Source organism: Manis javanica, chromosome 3 (assembly GCF_040802235.1).
Source record: "Manis javanica isolate MJ-LG chromosome 3, MJ_LKY, whole genome shotgun sequence".
NCBI classification, from domain to species: domain Eukaryota; kingdom Metazoa; phylum Chordata; class Mammalia; order Pholidota; family Manidae; genus Manis; species Manis javanica.
The window spans coordinates 43,226,339-43,254,240 of record NC_133158.1 but is presented as its reverse complement, the minus strand read 5'-3'; the positions used below and the strand labels follow the sequence as shown (position 1 = coordinate 43,254,240).

At 48.1% G+C, this 27,902-nt stretch overlaps 1 protein-coding gene and 1 long non-coding RNA gene across 6 annotated transcripts in view; one reads left to right on the top strand and one right to left on the bottom strand.

Annotated features, from left to right (window-relative positions):
* MX2 (MX dynamin like GTPase 2) overlaps nt 1-21,934 on the top strand; it is a 32,499-nt gene extending 10,565 nt beyond the window's left edge. For 4 of the 5 annotated variants that reach the window (XM_073231311.1, XM_037014830.2, XM_037014832.2 and 1 more), the window contains 10 exons: nt 4,176-4,330; nt 7,324-7,462; nt 12,184-12,382; nt 13,905-13,983; nt 16,353-16,475; nt 16,747-16,888; nt 17,422-17,580; nt 17,991-18,067; nt 19,781-20,032; nt 21,300-21,934. In XM_073231311.1, coding sequence (XP_073087412.1) covers nt 4,176-4,330; nt 7,324-7,462; nt 12,184-12,382; nt 13,905-13,983; nt 16,353-16,475; nt 16,747-16,888; nt 17,422-17,580; nt 17,991-18,067; nt 19,781-20,032; nt 21,300-21,530 — 1,556 coding nt within the window. In that variant the 3' untranslated portion in view covers nt 21,531-21,934. The remainder of the gene's footprint in view (nt 1-4,175; nt 4,331-7,323; nt 7,463-12,183; nt 12,383-13,904; nt 13,984-16,352; nt 16,476-16,746; nt 16,889-17,421; nt 17,581-17,990; nt 18,068-19,780; nt 20,033-21,299) is intronic. The other variant, XM_073231313.1, reaches the window with a different exon arrangement.
* LOC118971754 (uncharacterized) lies at nt 14,526-25,277 on the bottom strand. Its single transcript, XR_005060403.2, has 4 exons — nt 25,164-25,277; nt 24,013-24,069; nt 15,461-15,548; nt 14,526-14,663 (listed from the first exon to the last, which is right to left on the bottom strand). It is a non-coding gene; the product is annotated as an uncharacterized lncRNA (long non-coding RNA).
* Between the last annotated feature and the right edge of the window lie 2,625 nt (nt 25,278-27,902).

Sequence of the window (27,902 nt, the reverse complement as noted above, 5' to 3'; positions counted from 1 at the left end):
TGGCCGCCGCATGGCCATGTCTCCATGCAGCTGCCCCTGACACAGAGCCCACCCACCTCCATTCTTGGGGGCACAGCCAGCACCTGCCTTTGAACAAAGTTTACCAATGGCTACGAATAGTGTTGGGTAATCCCAGAATGCTAACAAGGTATGCGTACTCTTGGCATTGACTTCTCTACCTCTCAGAGGGGTCCCTGGCAGCCATGCCCTCTGCAGGCTGGCCTGCCCTGTGTTGCTGAGCCTGCTCACCATCTCATACTGCTTTCTGCCAGGCAGGCAAAAGACAACCCTGAGTGCAATAGGAATCTCTGCAGCCACCTGCAACTCGGACATCTCTGAGTTCCAGGGAGACAGGATTTTCACATTACTTAGAATAAACTCAGCATCTGAGGGTGAGGCTTTACGTGACTTCCCAGCTCAGTTCCGCAAAAACCTGCAGGCCTCAGATGGCTCACCAGAGGGATCCCTTCCAAAAGAGAGAGGTCCTGCCTCTGATTCTAGGGTTCATCCCCAAACACAAAAACTGCTTAAAATCCTCAATTGGCAAGTTTCTAGCTTCAAATCATGAAAGCTCTTTACCCTGGCTGTGCCCGTATGGCTGACCTGGGGCTGCCAGGTTCCCGCACAACCTGTAGTGTTTATTGAGGTCCATCCGGACTCTCTACCATGAGCTCTATGAGCAGGACCAGAAGGGCTGTGTGCTCACCACGACCTCGCAGCCTCTAGCAGAGCTCTGGCACACCATGGGTGGGTGCTTGGGAAAGGATGAATAATGAGCAGGCCACAGCCAAGGAATCTTTAGAACAGCAACTCAGAGCTCTCCTCCATTGCTGATGGGAGTGTAAGATGGTGCAGCCTCTGGAAAACTGGTGATAATCTGCTAAAGCTGGAGGTGTGCACACTCTATGATGCTCTGTTAACTACACTCCTGAGTATACACCCAGCCAAAGTGTGCACCAGAACCAGGTTCTAGCAGCACTGTTGTGACAGCCCTGTGTGCAAACTACCTAGATGTCCATCAAAAGCAGACTGGATCACAGCATTGTTGTATGTGCACAGGGGGGAATGACACACAGCTACAAGTACCAATGTAGGGAATCAAACAAATGGAACATTTGTCCTTATCTGACCTGGTGCAGCAGTCCCCTGGCGGGGAACCCAGCCGGTGCCCCAGCACAGGCACTTCTGTAACTTGTAGAGCCCGCGCCCCCTGGAGGTCATGACACCACCTGCCAGGGCCTTTCCCTAAAGCTTGGGAGGCCATCAGAACGGATCGTCTCCCTTGGCCCAAGCTGTTGTCAGGCCAGACCAGTCCCATCTTAAGTCACACCATCCAGTGAGTTCACTGCATTGTGAGTGTGAGCTCAGCAGCCACCAGGCAAGGCTGCCGGAGAGAGGACTTCTAGCCCGCATACCCCCGGGCTCACTTTCTGTCCTGCAGAGGATCTGAAAGCAAATTCTGAGGGAGGCAGGAGAGAGATGTTGAGGACACAGGAGACCCTTGGGCACAAGGCAAGGCCACTGGGGAAGTCCTAGGGAGCATCATGCTATGTCTCTGGGTGTCCCCTTAAGCTGGTGACCAGTGACCTCTGTGTCCTTGTGTATCCCACGCATCTGGGTTTTGCCATCGGTACCTCCCCCTCACATAGACCATCCGAGGCCTCAACTCCTTTCAAGGTCTCCACAGATCCTGTAGCTCCTGGCTGCTCAGTGTGCCTCCTGGTCTGCACAGGGACATCTGGGGGCCTGTGGGAAATGCAGAATCTCAGCCACACCCCAGACGTGATGAGTCAGAATCTGGATTTTAACTAGACCCCCAGTGGGTCAAGTGCACTTCAAGTTTGAGAAATCCTGCTTGGAGCAGGACCAGCTACATGATTTAAGGGGCTTGGAGCAAAATAAAAATGCAGGGCCCTCATTCAAAATCACTAGAATTTCAAGTTCATGAAAACAGGTCTTTAAACCAAGAGCGGGTCTCCTGAACACGGTGCTATGACTGCCCAGGACCTGCGCCCGTGAGGCGGGTCCTAGTTCTGCATGCATGTGCATGAGGTATCTTAATTGGTCCATTTTATGGCTTGGAAAGTGAACGGCCTCTGGGAAGACCTGGGGGTTTTTCCCGCCCACTGACAGACTAGCTTCTAGGATGGGACAAGACGCCCTTGACTGTGTGGGTCCCACCACCCACCTGCGGGCACAGACATCACTTAAGTGACACATGAGTGAGCCGCAGAGCGGTGGAGCCCAGAAATGCAGGTGGGTGCGGGGATGGGGAGACTCTCTGGACTCTCTCTCATCCTCTCCGTCCAGCAGAGACTGGCTCTGCACAGAACACCTGGAGACCCCCGAGCTCCATCTCCACATCCCTTCATCACAGTCGCATCTGTCCTTTCCCACCACCCAGACTTGGGTTGTAGGTGTGATGGGAACTGCTGTCTCGGAGAAGCCATTTCATTGACATTTGGGTTTTTCTTGGCAGCTGGGCCAGCCTTCGGGTTTGTACCCCAGGGGCCCCTGCCGGGTGACCACACTCTGGGAGGAGGCAAACCAACCTGCTGGGCCAGCAGAGTTCAAGTCCAGCCCCAAAAAAGAATGACTTTTTTGTCTTTGGAGATTATTATGGATAATTTCTATCATACTTTCTACATAAATTACTTTCAAAACTTTCAGGACAATATTTGGCCTGTAGAAGAGCCCAGACTCAACCAGACCTTCCTACACACATGTTAAAGGTTCTTACTGGTCCGATAGGAATGAGGAATTTGAGACACAGGATGGAATCACTACATATTACTTCTGTGTGGTTAGGGGTATACATTAGGCATGTAATAAATTAGATACAGTTCTTAAGAAGCTATTAAATCTCCTATGAAGACTATAAATAGGGTCTTTCAGAGTGAACATAAGGGAAAAGTAATTCCCCTTCCCTTCTGCTTCCTAGTCTCCCTTCCTTCCTTCGATACTGCTTATCCCCCAAGAGGCAGGGTGGTGGGATTGCTGTAAATGTTCCAGGGCCAAAAATAAATAACAAATAGTGTGAAACAGTGACAATACCCAGTATTGATGTGATTTTGTTCAGCCAGGGGATCCTGCTGCCTTGAGTTCCTCTGGCCCCTCCAAGCAGCCCCTGGCATGGCTGGCAGTTGCCATGAGAGGTTTCCCCCTAGTTGGGGTCCACTTAGCTCCAGACGAACCACAGGCCTTCAGATCGGCCCTTTCCCGACAGACAGAGGCAGGCAGAGGGGCTTTTCTGTGGGTGTCATGGAGTGGAGAGGTATCTGCACTGCTCATGACACATTCCACAGTGGGATTTAGTATGTGTGTTAGTGCAAATATGTTAGTGTGTGCATTTTTATGTGAGTGTGTGTTTGTGTATATGTGTTAGAGTATCTGTGTGTGTGCAGAGGAGGGGAGAGAGCTTCCAGTCATAAAAGTAATCCATCCCTGTATTAGTCATCTATTGCTACATAACAAATTACCCCAAAACTTAGTGGCTTAAAATGCAAGCACTTAATTCCTCACAGTGTGTGAAAGTCAACAACTGGAGTGCCTCGGCCAGGTGGGCCTGGCTCAGGGTCGCTGCCGAGGCTGCTGTTGAGATGTTGGCCTGGGCTGGTGAACTGCTTCTTATATAGCCAGTAGGCCAACACTTGGTGGACCTCTTGATGGAGCTTCCTTGCCCCAGAGGGAGCCATCCCAGAAAGCAAGAGGAAGCCACAGTACCTTTGATGGCTATCACGCACCATTACTGCTACCATACCTTCTTTTTAGACATGAGCCCCTATTTCAGCCCCCCTCAGTCTCCTGCTTTGGAGGAAGGAGTGCTGAAGAATTGTGGGCATATTTTAAAACTACCACAACACTCACTGGAAATACTACAAGGCATAAAGAATGACAGCAGAACCCATCCACGATTCTGTTGTGAACTTAGTGGTGGTGTCCTCTGATTTTTCTGAGGGTATAAGCACGTGCTGTCTGAATATCAAACAGCCGCCTAAACGGTGGCCCAGGAGATCACTCTGCAGACTTCTGTGAAATGTTTTCTAAGCACAGGAGCTCTCTGATGCTCAGGCTCCTATATTCCGAAAATAAGCTGTCACCTTCAAGGACAACTGTTTTTTCTCAGCTGGGTTGTTAATCTGGACTCTGGGTTTCTCTTTTCTTGGCCTCCACAGCCCAGAATGCCATAGCTGGGGATGGAGTTGGCATTAGCCATGAGCTCATTAATCTGGAGATCACCTCCCCCGATGTTCCCGATCTGACCCTCATTGACCTTCCTGGCATCGCCAGAGTGGCTGTGGGAAATCAGCCCCAGGACATTGGATTGCAGGTGGGCCTTCCTGGAACTTGGGAATGTGAAAGCTGAAGCTGGCTCTGGCATGACTCACGGCCCTTGCTTGGGGTGGCTGGAGCAAAGACTGGGGTAGGACTGACCAGGACCTCATGCTTGGGTTCTGCTGAGGGCCTGCCAAGTCCTGGGAACAAGGGAAGTTGACTTGGTGGAACTGGAGGTACGCGGAACAACTCCCACCCTGCCTAAGGGTGTCACGTGGGAATGTGGGCCCCATGTCACCAGCTGCCTTAACATTGAAAAGAAGTCAGAAATTTGGATTTTTACATAAAGTATTAGCAACAATTAAGAACACATTTGGGCTACATGATAAGTCAATCAGAATTTGTCACCCCAGAGTTCCTGTGAAAGGTTTTCTGTTCATGGTCTTACTGTGTTGCTCCACTTTCCTGGCAGCATGCATATCTGATGTGTTCTCACGCCAAATCCTTTTATTTTCAAATGTGATATATCACTCACTCCTGCTTGAAAAACATCTTCACTGACTTCAAGACAAATTCGCTTTAGTTCAACCCCTCCCTTGATCACCTGGGTAATTCTGTCTTACTTTCCTGACCTCAGAGATCTCTTACTACTACTGAAAACTCTCCCTTGGTATCTCATGTGGTCTCAAGATTTTAAACACCACTCCCAAAGCTCTATTTCACCCGCGCCTCTCCTTTGAAATCCAGGCTCCATGCCCAGCTGCTTGACAAGCCATCTCCTTGTGGATGTCGTAGGCATAGCGCTGAAACCAGTGCCTGAGTCCCCACCCCCAGCCGCCCTCCCAGTCTTCCCTGTCTGGGAAAGGGCACCTCCAGCCCTCAGTGGCCCAGACCAGGGCAGGCTCTGTGTCCTCTCTTGCTCTCATATGGCACATCCAGTCCAGCTACAAACCTGACTGGCTCTACTTTCAAACACATCCGGAGTCTAACCACATTTCACCCCACCCACCACCAGCACCCAGGCCCAGACCACTGCCATCCCCACCAGTCACTGTCTCTGCACTGGCCTGCGGCTTGGTTCTCCTCCTGCCCTCAGTGCAGCACCCCCTCCCAGTGCAGTGCCCCCCCATCCCAGTGCAGCACCCCTCACCCCACCAACAGGTGCATCCCCAACACAACTCTCATGTTTTAGAGCCCAGCTCAGACCCTCAAACTTCTCAAGTGGCTCCAGACCAGTCGGCATAAGAGCTTCTGACATCTGAAGAAATGTGACCCCACTAGTGGGCCCCACTCCTATCACTGTGCCTCCGCACCTCACTGCACCCCAGCCACAGCTGAATATTTGGTGGCCCTTGAAAGCCCCCGCCCACCCTTGCCCCTCCATCTTTGCACCTACTCTTCCCTCTTCCTGAAATGCTTTCCCTGCCAAGATTTCCACATGGCATATTCTCTTTCCTTCAGGAAATAATTTGGGTACTGTGCCCAAATGCCACCTCAGGGATGCCTCCCATGCCTGGCCTCTGATTCCATTTTCTGTCCTTACTGAATGTTTGTTGCTTGTATTCCCTGCTGGGATGTAAACCCTGAGGGTACGTCCCTGGCATGATCGGTGCTGGATCTCTAGGTCCTAGAATGGGCCTGGTACCCCTATTCTAGGTGCTCAAGAGCACAAGTAGTGCTCTTTATGAGGTCTCTCTCTCTCCAGGCAGGCCTTCTAGGGAGCAGGTGTCACAACCCAAGATCCCGTCAAAATGGATACGGCTATTTCCAGATCAAGTCTATTTTACCCCCAGGAAACACTGGCAGTGCCTGAGATGTTTTCAATGTCACAACTTGGGAATGTGGGATTGCCACCAACATTCAGTAGGTAGACCAGAGATGCAGCTAAATATGCTATGATGCACAGGACAGCCCTCAAGCACAGAGTTATCCAGCCCAGATGTCAGTAGTGCCGAGGAGGAGAGCCCGGGCTTGTCTGGTCTGTTCACCTGCAGACCCCAGCCAGACAGTCACGTGGGTGTGACAGGGCATACGCACCAAGATGATAACTCTGAACTTAAGGACTAAAGGTAGCACTAAAGCTCATTTATAAAGGCTTATTATAACTTTACCCAGTTAAATTTCCCCATGGCCAAGACCTAGCTGAGTCTGTTTATATTTGACCACAGCAGTTAGTTGTTTATGATGCTAGTTTGTGTCTATGTGGTGCAAACTTTCTATTTTGTGGCTATGTAGTATTGTCTTCTGTCCCCAATTAAAATAATTTAATGGGACACAATAAGAGGAAAACTACATGCAAATTATATAAGGACTACATCCAAAATATAAGGACACAGGTCCCAAGGTGGCAGCCTCTTCCATGTTTGTTTGCATTGTCCACATGGGAAAATATTATTAAAATTCGGTATTTTAAGGCTTAGGTTGACCACATCTCTCTTTTGCCTACAATTCTAAAAAGTTTTATTGACTTTCTCTAATAGAGTGAGCTAGACCCCATCCAAGAACAAACTCCAGGGAAAGTCATTAAAATTACAAATAAGCCTTTGGAGTGATAATTATCAGTGTCAGATACCTTTAACAGGCCCTGAGCACCCTCCACAGGGATGCTGTGCTGGGCTGTGCAGGGCATACTGAGGCAGGTAGGGAGTTGTGAGTCATCACCAAGGTACCCTGGGCTTCTGGGGCAGGCACATGTGCGCACACACGTACACGTCACCCCATGGAAGGCATAACCACAGCCTCAGAAGCATCGTGGGAGGGGTCTGGAGAGGAAGGAGAGGTCTCATCTGCCTAGAGGATTCAGAGAGTCCTGGGGAAAGAGGGAAGTGCAGTGATGGCCTTTGAAGGGTAAGTAGGAAATCAACAGAGAACTAAATAAAGGCAGGTGGGGCAGGCATTCAGTGGGAGGGGATTGGCCAAGTCAAAGCCCAGAAGTGAGAAAACCAGGTCATGCTCTGGGACGGCATAGGTTTTTCAGTCACACCTACCTGGCTGTACTGTCAGATGACCAGAGATGTGCTCTTCCTGTGTGTGATTCTTTGGCATCAGATCAAGGCCCTCATCAAGAAGTACATTCAGAGGCAACAGACGATCAACTTGGTGGTGGTCCCCTGCAACGTGGACATCGCCACCACAGAGGCACTGAGCATGGCTCAGGAGGTGGACCCGGATGGAGACAGGACCATAGGTGAGAGGAAAGAACCAAGCTTCCAGAGGATGGGAGGGAAGTGGGAGACCCCTTGCATACTCAGAAGGTCCTGGCGCATATCACTGTCAGAGACACCCCACATCCTGTGTGGGAGCCGAGTGCCGTTCCGGGCAGATGCTCTATGGGCTCGGCGCATTCATGCGCTGCAGGTGGGTCATCTCCACTCAGTCAGGGCTGGATGCGTGGCCAGAATTTAGAGGTTCTTCACCCTCTTCCTCTTGTCCCTCATTTGCATTTGTGAGCCGTTCTGGATGGGGGTCAGATACTGCCTGATTTGCTCTCCCATCTTGGTCCAGAAAGGAGAGTCCGTGAGCCCATCAGCTCTACCATTCCAGAGCTCATGTACTGACCACTCCTTAGTGCATGGAAAAGACCTTCAGTGAGCGTATCAGTAGGCCAGGGCTGCGGTGGGAGCATCTGCACAGTGCATATTCAAGCAGAACTCTTTGTGGGAAACAGGATTCTCTTGAAGTTCTCTTACTTAAAAAAAAAAAGTCACCCTGGAAGGCTTAATATGGGACATGGTTTAAAAGCGCAGAATTTTGGTTTTCACTTCTACCACACTAGCTACCTGATCTTGGGCAGTATGTTCACTTACTCCAGGCCTCCGTTTCCTCATCTGTAAAATGGTACTAACAGTAATGCCCGTAGGCTAGGGCTGTTGGCAGGATTACATGAAGAAATACACATGGTGATACTTAGGTGTGTGCACAAATGATAGATGCCATTTTTAATGTTATTATTCAACATCGCCTCTTCACCTGTCATTCCACCTACCCATAGAGTTTACTTTCCTGAAAATGTGCAAGTCTTTTCTCTTGACTAAGTGGATACTCGGTATGTAATTGCCTTTTCTGTTTCTTCCCAAACAAATGCCTGATTCTCCAGTAAGGATAGAAATAAATGTTAGGAGAATACACCTCAAGTATGATGTTTTACTATATGCCAGACTATCTTGTGTCTTTACCTGTTCATGTCTGCAGGCATCTCGAACATACGGAATAAGAAAGAAAACTCCAGCTTTGAGTCAGCAGTCATTCAAAGTCCAAATTCTTTAGCTTCTCACAATACTAAGTCATTAGGGATATTTTATTGATGGCCAAAGTAGGCAGTATTTTCCACCTAGTAGATGTATCTATTTGGACATTAATATGTCTATAGATATTAAGGAACACTTTTTATTAATAGTCCATTTTCTGCTCCCCTCATTAGCCACAAACGCAGACAATCAAAGTTCTGACATAATATTAGCTGCTATTACATGACTTCAGCCAACTACTGTAGTCATAGAATATATTCAATCAGATCTCAGTGTAGTCCAAAACAACGTTATAACATCAATGCAATTTCTTTGCATTCTAGATCAAATTTGCAAAAAGAATCATGCTAGGTGCAAAAAAGGAAGTGGAATGACACTCGTGTACATAGCAGCAGCCTTCACAGTAGCCAAAAGATAGCACACCACAGGTCCCTCAAGAGATGAATGGGTAAGCCAAATGTGACAGGTGCATACCAGAATGGAATAATGAAATACTGTTCAGCCTTTAACAAGAAGGACATTTGGATACATGCTACAGCATGGATGTCTTGAGGACATATGCTGAGTAAAATAAACAGGTCCCAGAAAGACAAGTAGTGAATGATTCCCCTTATGTGAGGTTCCTAGAGCAGTCAGATTCATAGAGGCAGAAGGTAGATGGTGCGAAGGGCTAGCGGAAGGGGACTACGGAGTCAGTGTTTAATGGGAACAGAATTCCAGTTTTGCAAGTTGAAAGAAATTCAGGAGCAGGATGGTGGGGGTGGTTGCCCTACAATGAAAATATACCTAATACTCAACTGTACACTTCAAAATGGCTAAAATGGTGAATTTTATGTTATGTCTATTTCAGCACAATTTCTATAAACAAATACTTTTTAAAAACAGGGTGACAGGGTAGAATGGAGGGCAAGCATCATATTTTCATTAGTTAAGTTCTTCTCTTGTACATATAAATTATGTGTATTTCACCTCAATGTTTAAAAGAGGAAACTCAGTGAATATCTGTACAGTCCTTCCAAAGGGTGAAAACAGAGCACATGTAATGACTAATATTCTATTTAGTAGTGGCTTATATAGTAACAAGTTTCAAAAGGAACAGTGAGTTGAAATATCTGCAGGCTCTCCCCTCAGCTGATTCCCCATCCATTGTCTCTAAGTGCACACCTTTTCCCCAGCCAGCTGCAGGAGCTCCTGTCCCCAACAGGTGACAGGGCTCTTGTCAAGGTTGCAGGTGTCCCCCATGCTGACAAACACTTCTCTGTCCTCATCTTTCTCTGTCTCCAGCCCAAGTTGGTATGACTGCCTAACCCTCTCCTTGAAATGTTTCCTTCCTTTGCTATAACACCACAGCCTGCTGGCTTCTGGGTCACCATCCTCTCTCAATCTCCTTCTCCTGTGCCGGCCAGCTGGAGGTCACGCTCTTGGTCTCCTTGTGTGGTTGCTTCTTCAGTTCTCTGACCTCTAAGTATTGGAAACCCGGAACTTGATTCCAAACTTTCCCCTCTGTCAGCACATTCTAAGTGACCTTATCTGTCCATGGTTTTGAATCCCATCTGCATGCCAGCAACTCCCAAATCTCTATCCGTGACCCTTCCCTTCCCTAGACTTGACATCACCACATGGATGTCTGTTAAATGTCTCCAACTTACTGTTACCAAAATACAACCTTGACACCCCACTGTGCCCCAGTTCTCCTCCCCAAGTGTTCACACCTGCCCAGTTCTAAAGCAACATCTAAGAGTCACATTTGATTCCTCCCTCCCCTTAATTCTATGTCTAATGCATCTGAAGTCCTGGTGACTCCCTCCCCTTAATTCTATGTCTAATGCGTCTGAAGTCTCCAAAGCTAATACCATATCCATCCCTTCCTCCCCATATCCACAGGCATTGCCCAGACCGAGCCTCCATAATCTCCTGCCTGACCACCTCAGACATCCTCCTGCTCATCTCCTGGCATTCACCCTGCCCAAGTCACTGCACTCTCCACTGGCCTTCAAATGTGTAAATCAGGCCGTGCCCCTCCTCTGCTTTTACTCAGTAATTCCCCCATTGCACATAAACCCCTGACTCCTTTACCTGGACACAAAGCATGCCCTTTGCATGCCTCACTGATCGTGGTCCCCATTCTCTCTGCCTTGCCCACCACTCCCCAGTATAGCTCAGTCCTCCCAGCTCCCTCTCACCCAAGAGCCTGGAATGCTCTTTCTCCACCTTCACTGGGCTGGCTCCTTCCTCTCAATCAGATCTCAGCTCAAAAGTTGCCTCCCAGAGGCCCTCTTTGTCCACCCAACATAAAACTGTACCATCCACCCCTGCCAGAAGTCATCATCCAGCTCATTCCTTTAAATATTGACACTTGTCAGTATTGGAGATCTGTCTTTACTCTTGCATGTATTACTGGGTTAATTCACCTGCCTTTTCCAAGTAGAAGGTGGGATATTCATGAAGCCAGGGACTTTACAGTCTTATTCACTGACACCTCCTCAGCACCTAGAGGAGCATACTTACTAAGCATTTGTTAATTCCATACACAGGCATAATGTATTAAGGAATGAAGTAATTTAAGGAGAGAAAAAAATCAAGACACCCTAAAATTCTCTGTGGCCCAATAATTGAGACTTTATATGATGCTTCTGAGCTGAAGATGGCAGAGGCATGTGTGTTTTCTGACTCTAGTCCTCTGTTTCAAGCTAAGGCACATTATGAGAAAGTGCTCTTTCCCCCAACTCAGGTGAATTCTACTTGCAAGCCTCAATTTTCATTATCTTACTCTGTTCCTCAGAATAAGGTGCAGTGATCTAGGCTTTTGTGAATGATCACTGGCTCCAGGGAAGGGCCTTCTTGGCTGCTGTCTCCCCTCCCTTTATCAACAGAAGGTTCAATAGCAGATTCAGGGATGTCTTGGTTCTGTTAGTAACATGAAGGTCTGTGCTTTCACTCACCTTTTAGTGAGTATAAAGGTATGCTCGTAAATGACAAGTTTTTGAATAGGAAGGTTAAAACACAAAGAGAAAAACTCAACTGCTTAGGTGCCAAGAGTTTCTGATAATGGTGAACAGATGGCCAGAATTAACCACAAATTGAAGATGAGGACAAAAATAGTAGAAGATGACATTCGGGTTCCAACATAATCGAACTAAAAATGGAGTGGCAATTCGACACTCAAAGAACACAAACAAAAAAGAATCTTGGAATTCAAAGCTTTCAATGAAATGTGAATGGGAACATGCCTGGGCCTGGAGAGACAGACAAAGGCCGGGAGGGTATCAAAGGAGACCCCACAAGAAGGGACAGAGCGAGTCTGTGATGGGACCCAGCAGAGAGAGGGATACCCCCTCCTTATCATGGAGGGATTCTTAGAAACATGGGGATGGAGCCTGACGGCTCTGATGATGCACACTGTCTGGTACCCAGCAGGCACCCAAGAAAGATTTGCTTAACAAATTCTACAAGGTGATTAGTGAATTGAGTGAGTTAGTGATCAAATGAAGTACAAGTAAGAGGGACAGCTATGGAATGCATGCACGGGTGTCAGGCTCGGGCAGTCAAGGCTGCAGAAGACTTTGCTGGTCCTGGACAAAAAAGATGCCAGCATCTAGCCACATTCAAACATCCTGAGGACAGAAGCAGCCTTTCCATTGCCCTTCTCCTTACCTCCCAGGAATCCTGACCAAACCAGATCTCGTGGACAAGGGCACTGAGAGAGTCATTGTGAATGTGGTGCAGAACCTCACCTACCATCTCAAGAAGGGCTACATGATAGTGAAGTGCCGGGGCCAGCAGGAGGTCACCAACAAGCTGAGCCTGGCCGAGGCAACCAGTAAAGAAATGACGTTCTTCCAGACACATCCGTATTTCAGGTGAGACTCTCTAGGCATGGAGCTCTTGGGCTTCCCAGAGTGTTTTCACTTGCTTTCTCATTTGAGTCCCACAAAATCTTAAGAGATGCACGTGGCAGGTGAGAGTCTTCCCATTTTTGTAGATAAGGATAATAAGGTCAAATAAACAGTCTCCTTTTCCAGAAGCCTTTGTCAACCATCACGAATGGTGCATATTAAAATGGAACTCTCCCCCTCTTTAGAGTCTGGAAACTAACTGGTTTTATTAAATATAAATTATCCTGTAGAGACTGTGCATTTGCAAGACATTGGGATTTTTCTTCTTCAATTGATTCTTTTCCCTTTCATTTTATTTAGGAACTTGCTATTCCTGAACAATGTGGGAGCAGGGTGATAAGATACAGAGATCATGCCTGGGAAAACAGTGCATTTGGGCAGACCAGGTTGCTGCTTGTTGTGTGCCATTGGGAAATGGCTCAGCCTCTCTGAGCTTTTGCTTTCTCATCTACTTAGAGAGTCTTACTGCTGTTTCATAGGATTGTATTTAGGATTAAATAAAAATAATAATATGATACATGCAAAGGTTCTGGGGCACCAATAGCCAGCACTCCATAAATACAACCCCAGTTCCTTCTTCCTCTCTGCTCCTGTCCTGAATAGAAGGAAGAGATCATTTCCAGTAGTCTTGGGAGTCACAAGGTGAGGGGAACTCAGCTCACTGAGCAGAAAGAAGATTCTATGATATTCACACCCAGGGTTCTCAACCTGGAGTGAGCTGCAGAATCTCCTGGAGAGTATGTTAAAATCCAGCTGGCTGTATCTGTCCCAGACTTTCTGAGGTCTGGGTGGGACCCAAGAATTTATGTTTCTAAAAAGTTCCCGGTTAAGGCTATGTTACTGGTCCAGGGACCACACTTTGAAAACCACTGCACAAGGTCTTTTCTGGGAAAGTTAAGTGTTAGATGAAAAAGTGTGTTGGAGTGCTTTGTTGCTGAAATCCAAGTTCAAATCCCTGAGTGGCCACATGCTGGGACTCACCTCTTGTGTAAGAGGCTTATGGGTTTATTTCTGGGCTTACTATTCTGTTCATAGGTCTACATGTCTGTCTTTGTATTAGCACCATACCCTTTTAATTACCATAGCTTTGTAATATATATTTGAAATTAGGAAGTCTGCTGCCTCCAGTTCTGTTCTTCTTTTTCAAGATTGATTTGGCTACTGGGGGATAAATATTTGTTACAAGAAATAAAATACTAGTTGGACAAGACACTTAGGAAGTGTGGTTCTTCTATGGACAAAAAGACTTATCTCATGAGTTTATTGGGAAAAAGAAAAAATAAATGTAACCTTCCTAGCAGCATGCTTGCCTTGATTTGAACTTGCCCTATAATTAGCAACTGTTTTTTTTAATGTACTACCTGGCTTTTCTGATGGGATGTGTCACCCAAGGGAGCTGAGCTCACCTACCCACCTACAAAGCTCAGTACTGGAAAAAATATCATATTTGTCCTTCCTGCTTCATGTGTGCTCTGTCTTGTTTCAGAATTCTCCTGGAGGAAGGAAAGGCCACGGTGCCCCGACTGGCAGAGAAACTTACCACGGAGCTCATCTCACACATCAATGTGAGTCAGTTGGGTTGGGTTGCAAGTTATAAAAATTACAGCCTACCCAAGTCACTCTCTGAGGCATGAGTTCACTAAGACACCCACTGAAGCAGGCAGACAAACTTATTCTGAAAACCAAGCAGCTCATGGTCCGAGGCTCATGGAATTGCTTGTGAAACAGAGAAGCAGCAACTGTGTAATGCTGAAACAAAGAGTTGAATCAATCCATTTGGGGGAGGAAAACTGGAAAGAGGAACACTATATACCAGTTTAGCAGGATAAAAAGGAACAAACACTGAATTAGCAAATTCTTCTTTTCTTGACAGGTTGTGAACCCCTTTTTACCTTGAAAAAAAAACACCAGTTCTCTTACCATTAAAATGGGTTTATTTGGGAATGACAGAATTGCAATTCAGAGCATGCAAGCTATAGCAAAACCATAGGCCAGTCTGCAGAACAAAGGAAAGGAATGTAGCCTTATGGAGAAAAAGGAGGAAGCGGAGAGGGGCTGATTTGAGTGAAAGTCCATTGGAGAAAAGTGAGAGTTCAGGGTGGCTGGTGGCTTCTCATTGGCTGAGTGGTGGCAATTTCTCATTGGCTGGGCTGTTCCTGGGCCAGGAGAAAATCTTCCTTCCTACCACTGGGGTAGTAAAGTAGGTTTCTTCCTGTTGGAAAAATCAGCAAGGTACCACTTCTTCCTGTTGGGGGTGGCAGTTGACAAGGAGTTGATGGGGCATAAGTACACCCCCTTCTGTCCTCCCAAATCCATTTTGAATGAGATTTGTTTGATTCAATTTCACAGCTTCATAGTATAAAAACCATTTTTCAGAACATCCAACTTGTATGAAATAAATGTTCAGTTTTCACTGCTTCTCAGAAATGGACAACCACAGATAGGGTTCTCATGATATCATTAAAGATAGGAGAACTGTGGCTCAATGCCTCTTGAGAAACAGAATATTTGTAGTGCTTGCCTGAACCTTGACACATGATGTTGAACAGCACAAGAAGACTGAAAGTTTACCCTCAGAGCAAAGATGACCTCAGGGCCTAGGTTCCAGACAAGAGTCACCTGAAAGTGTGTTTAAACTCGGATTCCCGAGCCAGTTAAGTCTAGGTGGGGCCCATGAATTTGCCCTTGTAACTTCCCGAGTGACCCAGGGAACCCATTTTGAGGAGCACTGCTTCTAGCAGAAGCCCCTTAGTTTGCAGCAGAGGGCCCTGAAAGTTATATCCCTAATTGAGAAAAACATCTTTTTTTGCAAAAAGACATTGTGTTTTGATAACATGTTTCTCGACATTTAAATATTTTACATTAAAATTTGAATTAAAAATTTGCAATTATTTTAAATTATTTAAAAAATTTTATATCAAGACTCAATTATGATAATGATAATTTGAAATATCAGGAAAAAATTTAATACATTTCTGCCAAAGATACAAGCTATCTCCTCAAAAAAAGAGCCTGTGAGAACCAGATCTTGGTGTCACTTACCATTATCATCCTGTGGCCTTGATATACTGATCCACAAACTGCCCAAAAATCCCAGTGGAACTCATCCTGCCATTTTGGCTACAGTGACCTGTTCGCCAAAGCAGAAATTGGGGTGGCTGGTCACTCAGGTGCCTTTACCTGTAGTGTTCACCTGCAGGGGCTGTGGGAGTGGTGAATGGGGTCTGAATTGGAACTCTACCACTTACAAGCTCAGTGGTGATAACAAGCAATTTGTCTCTCTGAGCCTTAGGTTCCTCTCTTGTGGAAAAAAAAAAAAAAAGAAGAAGCAATAAAGCCATGTACTTAGTCCTGCAGCTGTGGGGCTTAACTGAGACACAGAGATCCTGGCATGGTGCCTCGCCCAAAGACAATGCTCAGTCCCTGCCCCATACCTTCCCTCTCCTCATCTTTATTGTCGTCAGCATCGTTGATGGGTTACGACTGTTCCCAGCCTGACACCAACACTCAAGACAAGGCCTCTCCTGAAGCACCACTGATCAGTTTATGACATTCAAATCACCACCAACAGAACATTTCACTAAAGAAAGCTTAGATTCTATTCAAACGTACCTGTTCTCTAAATACCAGGCATCAAGGCCAAACCAAAAGAAAAGCAAACACTGGCCCCCCCACCTCGATTCCTCCCCACTCCAGGAGTGTAATGGAACTGCAAGATTTGACACCTGATCGTCCAAGCTGTAGTACATACCCACTCCTTGCAAAGCTGGTCATGGACTCCTTAACAGGTGTCTCCCTTAACCAGCTTCACACGATGATAGAAATTCCAGATCCCGCTGAATGCTTTCAAATAGGATTCTGTCCATACACCCAAGAAATGTCAGCTAATTTCATCAAGCTGCAGCATTTCATTGTTTGCCATTACTTTGTTCAGAAATCACTCCCACTGTTAGACAGTCAAATAAAGGAGAGCCACCAGAAGGCCACAGAGGAGTTGCGCCAGTGCGGAGCCAATGTCCCCAGCAGCGACACCGAGAAAATGTTCTTTCTCATCGAGGTAAGGATTACTTCAATCAAGGGACTCCACGTGACATGCACCAGATCTCTCCAGATGGCCGCATCCTTCCTCGTGGCCCAGCACCTCCTGAGGGGGTGCCATGCTCCCAATGGTGTGGCAGGAGCCCCCTGCTGCCCAGGCACCCTTATCAGTCCCACCTGGATGGGTGATCTGCCCTCCATGCAGCCCCTCCCCACCCCACACTGCTGTCCCAAGTACCAGCCCTTTAATATGGTTACAGCACCAACTGATGGCTTTATCTCCCTTTCAGAAAATTAAGGTGTTTAATCAGGACATCGAAAAGTTAACAGAAGGAGAAGAAGTTGTAAGGGAGAAAGAGACCCGCTTATATAACAAAATCAGAGAGGAGTTTAAGAACTGGGTACTCATACTTACAGCCAACACCCAAAAAGGTGAGTCCTGGCTCCCCCTAAAAGTGGTGCTCTTTTCACCAAGACCAGAAGCTACTTCTGGTGCATAAAAGCATGCAGAGAGCTGAGCAAGCCCTCACCAGTTCAATTAAGGCAATTCCACCACCTCCAACTTTCTTCTAGCTTCTTTGTTTTGGGGCTGTATAATTCCACTTACCCATTTCCCCTTCTCTTCACCCTAATCCAAGAGCAAGAAATCAGTGATTTGGCAAGAACCTCTGTGCTTCGCCTGGCAGAGTTCCAGCTTCCATTCTGCTCCATCCATCCCAGATGCCAGTAGGGTGTGTGTGTGTGTGTGTGTGTGTGTGTGTGTGTGTGTGTGTGTGTTCACTTCCATGGTAGAATTCCTCCAAATCAGACCATGAATTGTTAGTCTTTTCATTATGGAAAACATTCTGTTTAGAAACATTGCCTTAGGGTACAGTGGGTAAGCAAGACTTAAAAAAAAAGTTCCTATCTTTCAAATATCTGTGGCATCATTAAAATTTACCATGGTGGTTTGTTTTATGTTGCAGTGAAAAATATTATTCATGAAGAAGTTTCAAAATATGAAAAGCAGTATCGTGGCAAAGAGCTTCTCGGATTTGTCAACTACAAGACATTCCAGACCATCGTGCAGCAATACATCGAACAGCTGGTAGACCCCGCTCTCCTTGTGCTCCAGAAGGCTGTTGGTGAGCAGCTCTCATGAGTGCCCTTCAGATGGCCACCCAGCAGCTTCCGCAGGTCCCAGTGCCTTGGAGGGAGAGACTGGAGCAATCAAACACAGCCCGCGGGTCTTTGCACATCTGGGTGGGAGGCGAGGGTGCACATTAGCTTTACCTAACCATTGGTAAGCCTCTACCAAGCTATGTGAAGAAGGGTCAGGTGGCCAGGAACTGATAGGACCTGCTGGGAGCGGGTAGTGATGGTGGACTTCGTGTCCTCCTGCGGCCAGGTTCCATCCCCTTCTTTTCTCTCGGTCTGTAGATCTGGGAGCTCAGCCCTCAAATGGGATAATGCATCCTGATTTATCCTCCCTGTGTCGTTAACCCATTTTATCCCCACTTGCATTTGACTGATGTTTCGTTCTTTCTTTTGTTAGAAATTGTCTGGCAAAGTTTCACTGACACAGCCAAAAAGAATTTTGGTGAATTTTCCAACCTCAATCACACAGCCCAGGTGAGTGCCCATAGTTGGCTTGCCAGTCCCCAGTACTCCTGCCTGTTTTATTGGTGTCTAACCTTTGAAACAAGTTGGATATTCACTGCTGCCTGGAAATATTGGCCAGGGTGATAATTACAGGTCTGCTGGGTTGGTGACCCCAGGCGCACCTGCTGTGTTGCCTCTGCTTGGGAGTTGGTCTGCACATCCTGGGAGAATTGAAACAAAGTACATGACCTTGGTGTCTTTTCTGCATGATCTTCTGCAGCATGGCACGCCAGAGGCTTGGTGGTGACGCCCTGAGCATATGACTGTACCTAGTGACTGGTTGGCATTTTGAACTTGTTTCTGTCACAAGGGTAGTATTGCCTGTTCATCATACCCCAAAATCTTTATAAGTTTGATTATAAGTTTATAAAATATTGCCACAGCTGGGTAGGCTTCTACTTAGCAACCCAGAAACCCTCCCCTCAACCCATGTCTCAGTAGAGGAAAGTGAGGAATGTATGTTCCACTCCCACCTGGGCTCTAGATAAAAATCCTCCTCTGCCGGCACTGGTGGGTCCAAATCTCATGCCACACAGGTGAGCAAGGCAAAGAATTGCTGCCGCTTTTCCATAATACAAGCAAATTTCTCCTCTTGCCACCCTTGCCAGTTGGTGAAAACAAAATCTCCCTCCTGACCTCTCCAACTTCCGTGGGGGCTGTGTCTGAGTCCTGGGGTGCCTGCCTGTAGGATGGGCTGGATGCCTGGTCCTTGATGGACATTTCTCCAGTCCAGCAGTTTCCAAGATGTCCACCATCCTTCCTAGGCCTCAGTGGGCAGTTGCCTGGAGCTCCGTGCTCTTGACAGCAGGAGTGGCTTCCCCTGGGCTCTCACGCGGCCCTGCCGGGGCGCAGAAATGTTCTGCTGCAAGCCCAGGGGCCAGGGAAACTCAGCATCCACCATGGGCCAACTCCTGGGCCATCCGACGTAGCTAAGAAGCCTCGCATGGCTCCTGGCTCAGCACCCTGTGCCTGCCCGGCTGGGGCTCCCAGAGCTCCCCAGGCCACCAGCCCACATGCTCCTCTCTGCCATTTGTAGCCCACTCCTCCTGAGCCACATCAGAGCCAAGGTCTTGTCACTCCAGTGCTACTCCTCTTAGGAAGTGACACATGGGCTGTTGCTGCTCAGGCCCCATCCTGCAAAGGGGTTTGCCACATACCCTCCAAAAAAGAGGAAAATCCAGCCCCTGTGAAACTCACAGGCTCCCCCCTTCAAGCCATTGTGTCTGCCTACAGTGCATGGAAGTCCGTTTGAAACTCAAAGGCCAGGAGGGGACTCCTCCCCACAGTGTCATCGCTCTGTTCCCAGCATGCCCTGACCATGTGGGCGAGGCAGGAGTCACAGGATTTCTGGGAGCGAAGCTGTGCAGCGTTACCCCTCTGTCATTAGCTCTGGAGTCATTCTCGAATGCAGGATGAAAGATGCATATAGCAAGGTGCTGAAACACACCCCGAGGAAGCAGGGAGACGGTGGCGTGAAGGGAAGGGCAGCGGGGCAGGCAGGGCCCACCCCGGGTGGAAGCACAGAGCAGGGCTGATGAGGACACTGGCTCCTTCTGCAAATCACCTTTTACGGTCTCATTCTTTGACCTTAAATTCTTTTTAATTTTGTTTCAACATTCCTAAGTTGTGTAAACCACAAGATGAGAAAAAGAAAAGGAGTACCATGTTTCTTTTTCCAACCAGAGCAAGATTGAAGACATAAAAACAAAACAAGCGGAAACAGCGGAAAATCTGATCCGCCTTCAGTTCAGGATGGAGCAGCTGGTTTATTGTCAGGACCAGATTTACAGTGTGGTTCTGAACAAAGTCCGAGAGGAGGTGTTTAACCCAGTGGGAAAGCCTTCCCAGAATCATTTGAAATCGCCTGTTTCAAATAATACCTCCTCAGTTTCCTCCATCAATGAAATCGGGGTGCACCTGGATGCCTATTTCCTGGTGAGTGTGTATGTGCACAGGCCAGGGCCCTGCGGGGTCTGCCACATGGACAGTGGGTACCCCGACGGAGAGCTGCTTCGCTGAGCAAGGAAGGGAGGGGGATCTGCTCTGCACTGAGCCCTTCTGCTGTGATAAGTGACTCATACATTATCTCAGCTCTAGTTTCACAGAAACCCAATCAAGACACCTTTAATTAATTTGCCCCAAATGAGGTTTTTAATGTGGCAGAGCATGTACTCAAAATTAATTCCAACTCCAAAATTCTTTATATTCTATGCTGTGCATGAATTGAAAAATTACTATTATCAAAATACAGCAAGATACCAGGAGCACTAACTTTCCTGGTTATAATTAGCTTTCCTTGATGTTCAGAAGGCTGTCAGCCCTGGGAGGGCCTCAAACTCACCAGCTCCAGAAAACAGGAATGAAAATTCCTAGATTTTGCAACCCAGTCAATTTCATGGTTTCTAACCCTCTGCCCATGGGCTAAAGTATTAGGGTACACAGAAGGAAGATAGCTTTTAAACTGCATGGAAGCCCTACGATGATAGGATAGGATAGGATAGGATAGGATAGGATAGGATAGGATAGGATAGGATAGGATAGGATAGGATAGGATAGGATAGGACAGGACAGGACAGGACAGGACAGGATAGGATAGGATAGGATAGGATAGGATAGGATAGGATAGGATAGTTAATCAGAATATAAAGTAGAGTTGCCCCATGTAGGGTCTAGATAGGATAGGATAGGGTAGGGTAGGGTAGGGTAGGGTAGGATAGGATAGGATAGGATAGATAGGGTAGGGTACTTAATCAGAATATAAAGTAGAGTTGCCCCATGTAGGGTCCAGCTTCAGGCGAACTGGATATGCTGATGAAGAGAGAATGAGGTGAGCATTAAAGCAGGTCTTGATCTGCTCCCAGAGGGAGCCACAGGGTCTCGGGGCCAGGTGGTCTTTCTAGGGAGATGGAGTGGGAGTGAGGGAGGGGGGAAGGGATTCCTGGGAAGGCTGGGGTGTCCAGAATGTCGTATGGGTCTGCTAGCCATCAGGTAGGTTCTGAGTGCCAGAGGCAATACCTAATCATTGGGAAACCCAGATAGAAACTTCCAGTGGTTTGATACTGACCACTGAGGCAGGAGTGGACAGCACCTAAGACTGAGCAGAGGGACCATTCATGCATCCAAGAACCCCAGGGCTTCTCTCTGTAACCACAGGCCTTGGGCCAAGACCCCTCCAGCTCACCCTTCTTACCCCCTCTTCCAGGAAACGAGCAAACGTCTTGCCAACCAGATCCCATTCATAATTCAGTATTTTATACTCCAAGAGAATAGTGACTGCCTGCAGAAAGCCATGATGCAGATACTACAGGAAAAAGAACACTATTCCTGGCTGCTGCAGGAGCAGAGTGGCACGGCCGCCAAGAGGAACTTCCTGAAGGAGAAGATCCACCGGCTGTCTCAGGCGCGGCGTGCGCTCTGTAAATTCTCTAGTTAGAGGAGGATACATGTGGCGGAACTACAGTGCTTTGGGGCTTTTCTTCATGTGTGTGCAGTATGAGGAAGATGGTGCAGGAAGTGGCTTCTCATTTCTGCTGCTGTCTGTCCATCATCGCTGTACTGCACTCTGCACCAGGGTTCAGATCTCAAGTTCACACGCACACAAGGCTGTCACCTCCACTGGGTGGTCTTCTCTGACCTCCATGAAGATGTGGCTCTCCAGTCTTTGGGCTCCATTGCCCCCATCATTCTCTATGGATTTGTGTTCCCCCACCGCCATTACATTATGAGACCCCAGAGGGGGAAAGTCAGCACCCCATACTTCTTCTGTATTTCCAGAGTCGTGCATGCACCTAGCACACAGCAGCCACTTAATAAATGATATCTCAGTGAACAAACGAATGCTGGTGATTACCCAATGCTTTGGCTTTAATTTGGTTGCTTGGGATGGTGTCCCTTAGCTGGGCACTCAGAGAATTCAGTCATACCACCTGCTTCCCACTGTTGGCTGTGCTTGTGTTGCCCAGCCCCCTAGGAGAACTGAGCTTGAGTGATATGGATTTTAATTTGTACTGTTTCCCTTGAGCAGTGAGCTTCCATTGGTCTGTTAAGTCTTGAAGAAGGAAAAAAAGTTGTTTCCACACCTGCCCAAATATTATCAATATTTAATTAGGAAATTCAAGAATATGATTTCATAAGAAAATAATAAGGAAAAGCATTTCCTAAAAAAAAATACAGAACTGCCAGAGTCAAGCTCCAGCCCAGGTGTGGGTCACGAAGGAAAGGACAGCGTCGGCAAGTGCAGAGATGAGTGAGAAGGCGAAACACCCAATTAAGGTTGTAACATCTCCTGACATCAAGCGGAAGGGTCTTTATTTTTATATCTTTTTAAGGTTTACATAATGTTAAACATTTTTCTTTAATCATGAATAATACAGTTCTTTATCTGTCAGATTACATAATTTCAGCTTATTACCCTTAAGTAAATATCATTTATTCTAATAGTAGCTGTTTAACATTTAATTTTTAACTTTCCCCTAGTCTATTGTGATTAGTAATTCATGTAAGCTACATGCTAAGTGCTAAACAGAAAATGGCGTGAGACAGCATGTGGCTAAGTGTGTGGGCTGATTTTTACTTTAAGCGTGTAAAATTATAGAGTTTAAGATATGTGTCAAAGGCTATATGAAGTTTAAACAGGCTATATAAATGCAAGCTATATGTCTTTTGATCATTAAGTGTAATGCTATATTATTAATTAAATTCTATCTTACACATGTGGGTTGAGGCTTACATCTAAAATCTAGGGATAGTACTCCTATCACCTATAAGTTTTAACATTCCTCAACATTCCTATAAATACAATAAAAACACCTTATTCTTTGATAATATTCATTCCACAATTTCAGATGTTTACACCTTTCCTCCTGTGTCTACAGGCACCAGGGTCTTGCAGTCCTCTTTAATCTTTCATATAATGATACTAAATCTGCTCTTACTACCCTACCATTAATATAATAATATTTTGTCATAAATTCATTATAAACTTTTACATATGGGATATTTATAAATATAAATCTTCCTATTTTGCTCATAACTTCTTTTTTCAAGGGGAATACTAGAGGTGTCTTCTAATATCTAAAGGGGGACCCTGGGTGGTAGGGACTATTAATCTTTATTACTTTGCTGTTTCATATAAATTTCTTAGGAAAATGGGTTTTTCTATGGGGGTTTTCTATGGTCCAGTTTCCCATAACTCCTGGTTAATCATGTTTCAATTGTTACAAAAGGAGGAACAAACTGCATCTAGTTTTGAGAGGCCTGGGTTGTTCTGCCGCACTTCTTCATGGCAGTATGCCTGGAACAGTTGGTCCTATAAGACACTTTCGTTTCCGGAATTGCTGCTTTGATCAATATTCTGGGTTATGTTATTTACTAAAGATGAATAAATCTTAAGAACATAAGATTTCCCATATATGAGCCCACTCACCAACATCATAACTGCAAAAATAAGTGCGGAAATTAGCAGGGGCCATCTATGAGGTTCCCTGTTTTCAGGATTCCTTCTCGTGCCTGGACCTTGTCAAACAGCATGAGCAGCATGGCCCGCGCCACACAACTTCACACACCATAGACTGGAGGATGGTGGCTAATTTCATTTTCTTCTTTGAGCTATGCTGTACTTCCCTGTCTCGTCTGAGGGTTTCAGCCCCTGGACAAGTTCATTGTGGATTCAGTGAGACCAAGAAATGACAGCAGAACATTCTTGGGGTGAAAGGGTTTATACCTGGCTTTATTTTCATGGCACTAAGTCAAGCACTAGGATCACCTTTAAACCCCGCAGTCTGCAGGTCCGCAATCCACCTCCATCTCTGCCTCTGGCTAGAGCACTGGGCGGAGCTCATTATACAGTGACTCAGTCAATAATACCTCCTTGCCTTAGGGGTGTGGAAGCAGTAGCCTAGCAGCAGGTCACTTACATCATCAGGTAGTTAGGGACAGCTGAGGATCCTGGCCATAGGAACTTCCATTTTCCCCTAAAATTAAAGATTAGGAGAGATCAGTTAAACCATTTCTACTAACTAGGTGTCCCAAGAGTGGAGTGGAGGCCGTGGCCTCTCATGAAGCTGCAGGCCAGCTGTGCTGCTGGATCAAGGCTCAGCTGTGGGATGATACCCTTCTGTGGTTGGCAAATAATGGCCTCCCCATCTGAAAAATAAATTTTCAAAGAGCTAATGCAACAAAGACGGCTGGCTCTCACCCAGAAAAATGGCTCTGTAAGGGCCAGACCTTCCTCTGTGAGGGTAGATTGGGCCGCGTGTACACCAGGCCCAGGCTCAGGGCCACCAGCTCAGAACCACCAGCTTTTCAGCATCTGTCTCCTTGGTGCAGGACTCTCTGCTGGGCCAGGCAGACAGGAAGGCAAAGGCTGGACTGTGCCCTTGAGGACCTGATAAATAAGAGCTTTGCAGGAGCCAGCCTTCTCAGGTTTTAACTGCCAAGGAATCCTCTTAAAACGCAGATTGATTCAGGGGTCTTAGGGCAGCCCCAGATACTGCGTTTCTACCGAACTCCCAAGTGAAGCCAGGGCTGCTGGACTCCGGCCCAGCGGAGAGGAGTGCATCTACGTCACCAGCACAGGAGCCAGAATGGGGCAAATGACACCAGACTCTGGACTCCCACTCTGGTTGAAAGAGGGGTCGCTGGGCAGGGGCAACTCTGCCCATCGCTTTCCAGTTTCAGGCAGTGATGCCTAACCCGGGTGGTTTCTGGGACTCGAGTCCAGGCACAGTCCTCTCCTCCGGGCACCGCGCCCCCAGGTCCCACCGCCTGTTCCTCTGGGCACCGCCCCCCAAGGCTCGCACCGCCTCCTCCTCCGGGCACCGCCCCCCAACCCCAGCCACTCCCCACACCGCCTCCTCCTCCTCCGTCACCGTCCCCCAGGCCCGCAACGCCCATTCCTTCAGGCACCGCCTCCTCATCCGGGCCCCGCCCCCCAGGTCCACACCGCCTCTTCCTCCTGGCCCCGCCCCCCAGGCCCCGCACCGCCCCTTCCCCCAGGGACCCTGGGCTGCGCCTCCTGACTTTCATTTCTGTCAGCGGAGGAGGAGAAAAGAAACAGAAACTGAACCTGAGCTGACGGGGAAACACGAGGTGGGAAAGGAGAGTCACGGAGGAAACCATGAAGGCCGCGGAGCGGCTGAGGGCAGCCCTCCCGAGGTCACCGAAGCCAGGCCTCCGCCTCACCATCACTCACTCATTCATTCCAGGAACATTTGTTGGGACACTTTGTGCCAGGAACTCTGCTGATCCAAGTACAACAGCAAACCCCGGTCGGCAGCCTGGTGGCACAATCGGCGTTCAGAGGACCCAAGACAGTGTGATGAGGCCACGGCCCACGGGGCGGGGAGGGGGGCCGTGAGGCTGACAGAGAGCAGCTCCACCGGGCCTGGAGAAGGACAGAGGGAGGCTGCATCCTGGGGGAGGCCCGGCGGGCAGAGACAGGAGGAGGAGCACCCCTGAGCGGCAGGAAGTGAGCGTAGTGAGGAACGCACCCCAGCAGTGGGGCACCCTGCAGCGGTTAACAGGCCTCTGTCCGCTTCCCCCAGGGGTTTGAGCAAATGCCCCGCTGGGGAGGTAGGGAGCCGAGCCTGGAGGCTTGCCAGGCACGGCTTTCATTCCCACCAGCTCAGCTCCTCCCTGCAAGCCCGGGGCCTGGCCAGGCTGGAGGTCAGAGTGCCGGAAAAGTACCGGGGAGAGCCCAGGCACATGTACTGCCCCGGCAGCAGGACTTGGGGCGGTATGACTGGCCACTAACATGCTTCCCTATGATGCTGTGTTTTTGCCAAATACCTTTTAATTGAGGTAGGAAAAAAATGGAGGTGAAAAAAAGTAGTAGGAGGGTAGGACCCAGGGACTGAGGTGGCTGAGCACCTCAGTCCAGTTAAACTCAGGCCGTGCCTACTGAGCACCTGCTGTTGGTAGGGCATAGGCGCTGGAGGGATCCAAGCTTTGTAAGACCGCCCTGCCGTCATGGAAGCGGCAGCCCCGGTGAGGAGGTGGCTGCATCCCTCACTATCCAGAACCTCACACCCATCTGGGACGCAGCAGCATCTTAGCCTGAGCTAAGCCGTTAGGGGGCCAAGAAGAGGCATGACCCAGGCCTGGCAGGAGCTCCTGGGGCAGTGGCATAGACAGGGGACATCACAGCTGGAACTCGGCAGGGCCGGGGGATGGGTCCGGGAGCCTCAGAGGATAGGCCAGCAGCAATGTGGGCCGTGTTCAGGAGTGCTGAGTGGGGTGCTGAGCCTAAGGACAATCTCAACGGCTGAGCTTGAACGTGTTGTGCCCCATTTCCTTGAGTCCCTTGTGTGGAGCCGCAGTCACCAGCCTCAGTCACGAGATGTAAGAGCAAAAGAGGTCTTCATTGCTAGTTCGAACTAGGGTCCCAGAAGCCCGTCAAAACACAGGACTCGGTCTGGGACCCTGAACGAAGCTCCCTTTTTGCTTTTATACTTTTGGAAACTGGGCGTGGCTTGAGCAGGAAACTTCTTACTCAAGATGGAGGACACAGAACAAAAATGGAGGCAGGGGGTCATGTAGGGGACATGGTTATTCAAGATGGAGGACACAAAATGGAGGCAGGGGATCATGTAGGGGACATAGTTATTCAAGATGGAGGACACAAAATGGGGGCAGGGGGTCAAGCTAACCTTCCAGGGGTCCCGCAAACATATTTGGGAGAATACAGAGTAACCCATGTTTCTTTCTAGAGAAGGAATGGTCAGCAGTTCTGGTGAAAGGCTGTGAGCTTCCTCAGGACAGGAGCACCTTTTGTGAGTTTAGCATGGGGAGAGGATGCTAGAAAGCACAAGCTTGGGGAGAAAAGCTGGAAGCAATCTCAGCTCCCCCTTATCCTGGTTAGGAGGCCCAGCAGTGCCTGACTTCTCTGCTTCAGTGTCCTTATGTGCAAAACGGGGGTGATAATCTTACCCCCCCCACAGAGCTGTCATGAACGGAGCCATTCTCCTGTGCTGGCACCTGGCACCTACTAGTACTCAGAGCACAGGAACTATGATTGTATTATTACTTAATTACAACTCATATAAGCTCCTGCCTCTCAGGGATCTGCCATATCATGTGCAAACTAGAAGCAAGGAAGTACCTGAATCTCAGGCCACCAGGAGAGGGGGAGGCATGATTAGTGCCTGAGGTGCCAAATCAAAAGGGGGCTTGTTTGCATCTATGGTGCATGAGTGCATGCCCCTCACCCACCTCCTGGTCCCAGCCCTGAAGTAACCAACCAGAAGTAACTAAGGCCCAGAGGAATGAGTGGCCAAAGTTTCCTGCTAATTAGGGCCACCCGGGCTGGGGCTGCCCAGAACTCAGCACTGGACTCTGCAGAGCAAGGGGGACTTCCGGCCAGATGGTTGCATGGTGGGGTCTCCTCCCCTGATCTTGGTGGTGGCCATAGTTCTATACAGGCTTTCTCTGACCCCAGGCCTTGGACTGGGGTGGGACAGTCCTTCCTGATTACAGGAGTCTTGGGGGGAGGAGGCTTGTTGTCAGGGACTGAGTTGAGCTCAGGAAAATGGAGGGGGCATGCTAGCCCCTTCCCAAGGGAAATGTTAACTCCTCACCCACCGAGCCACCATGGGGTGGGCCGCTGCTGGGTCTGCTTGACTTCAGTCCCCCACTTCTACCCATTTCCAGAAATCAGAGCCAAATTCCAGGGTGGGCTTGAAGAGGACAAGGAGAATTGGGAAGAGAGTGTGAAAATAAAGGAAAACCTCACTGAAGTGGAGTCAGGAGGCTAGGAGCAAGGGAGCCACAAAGTGCTCCACATCAGTTATAGGAAGCACTGTCAATC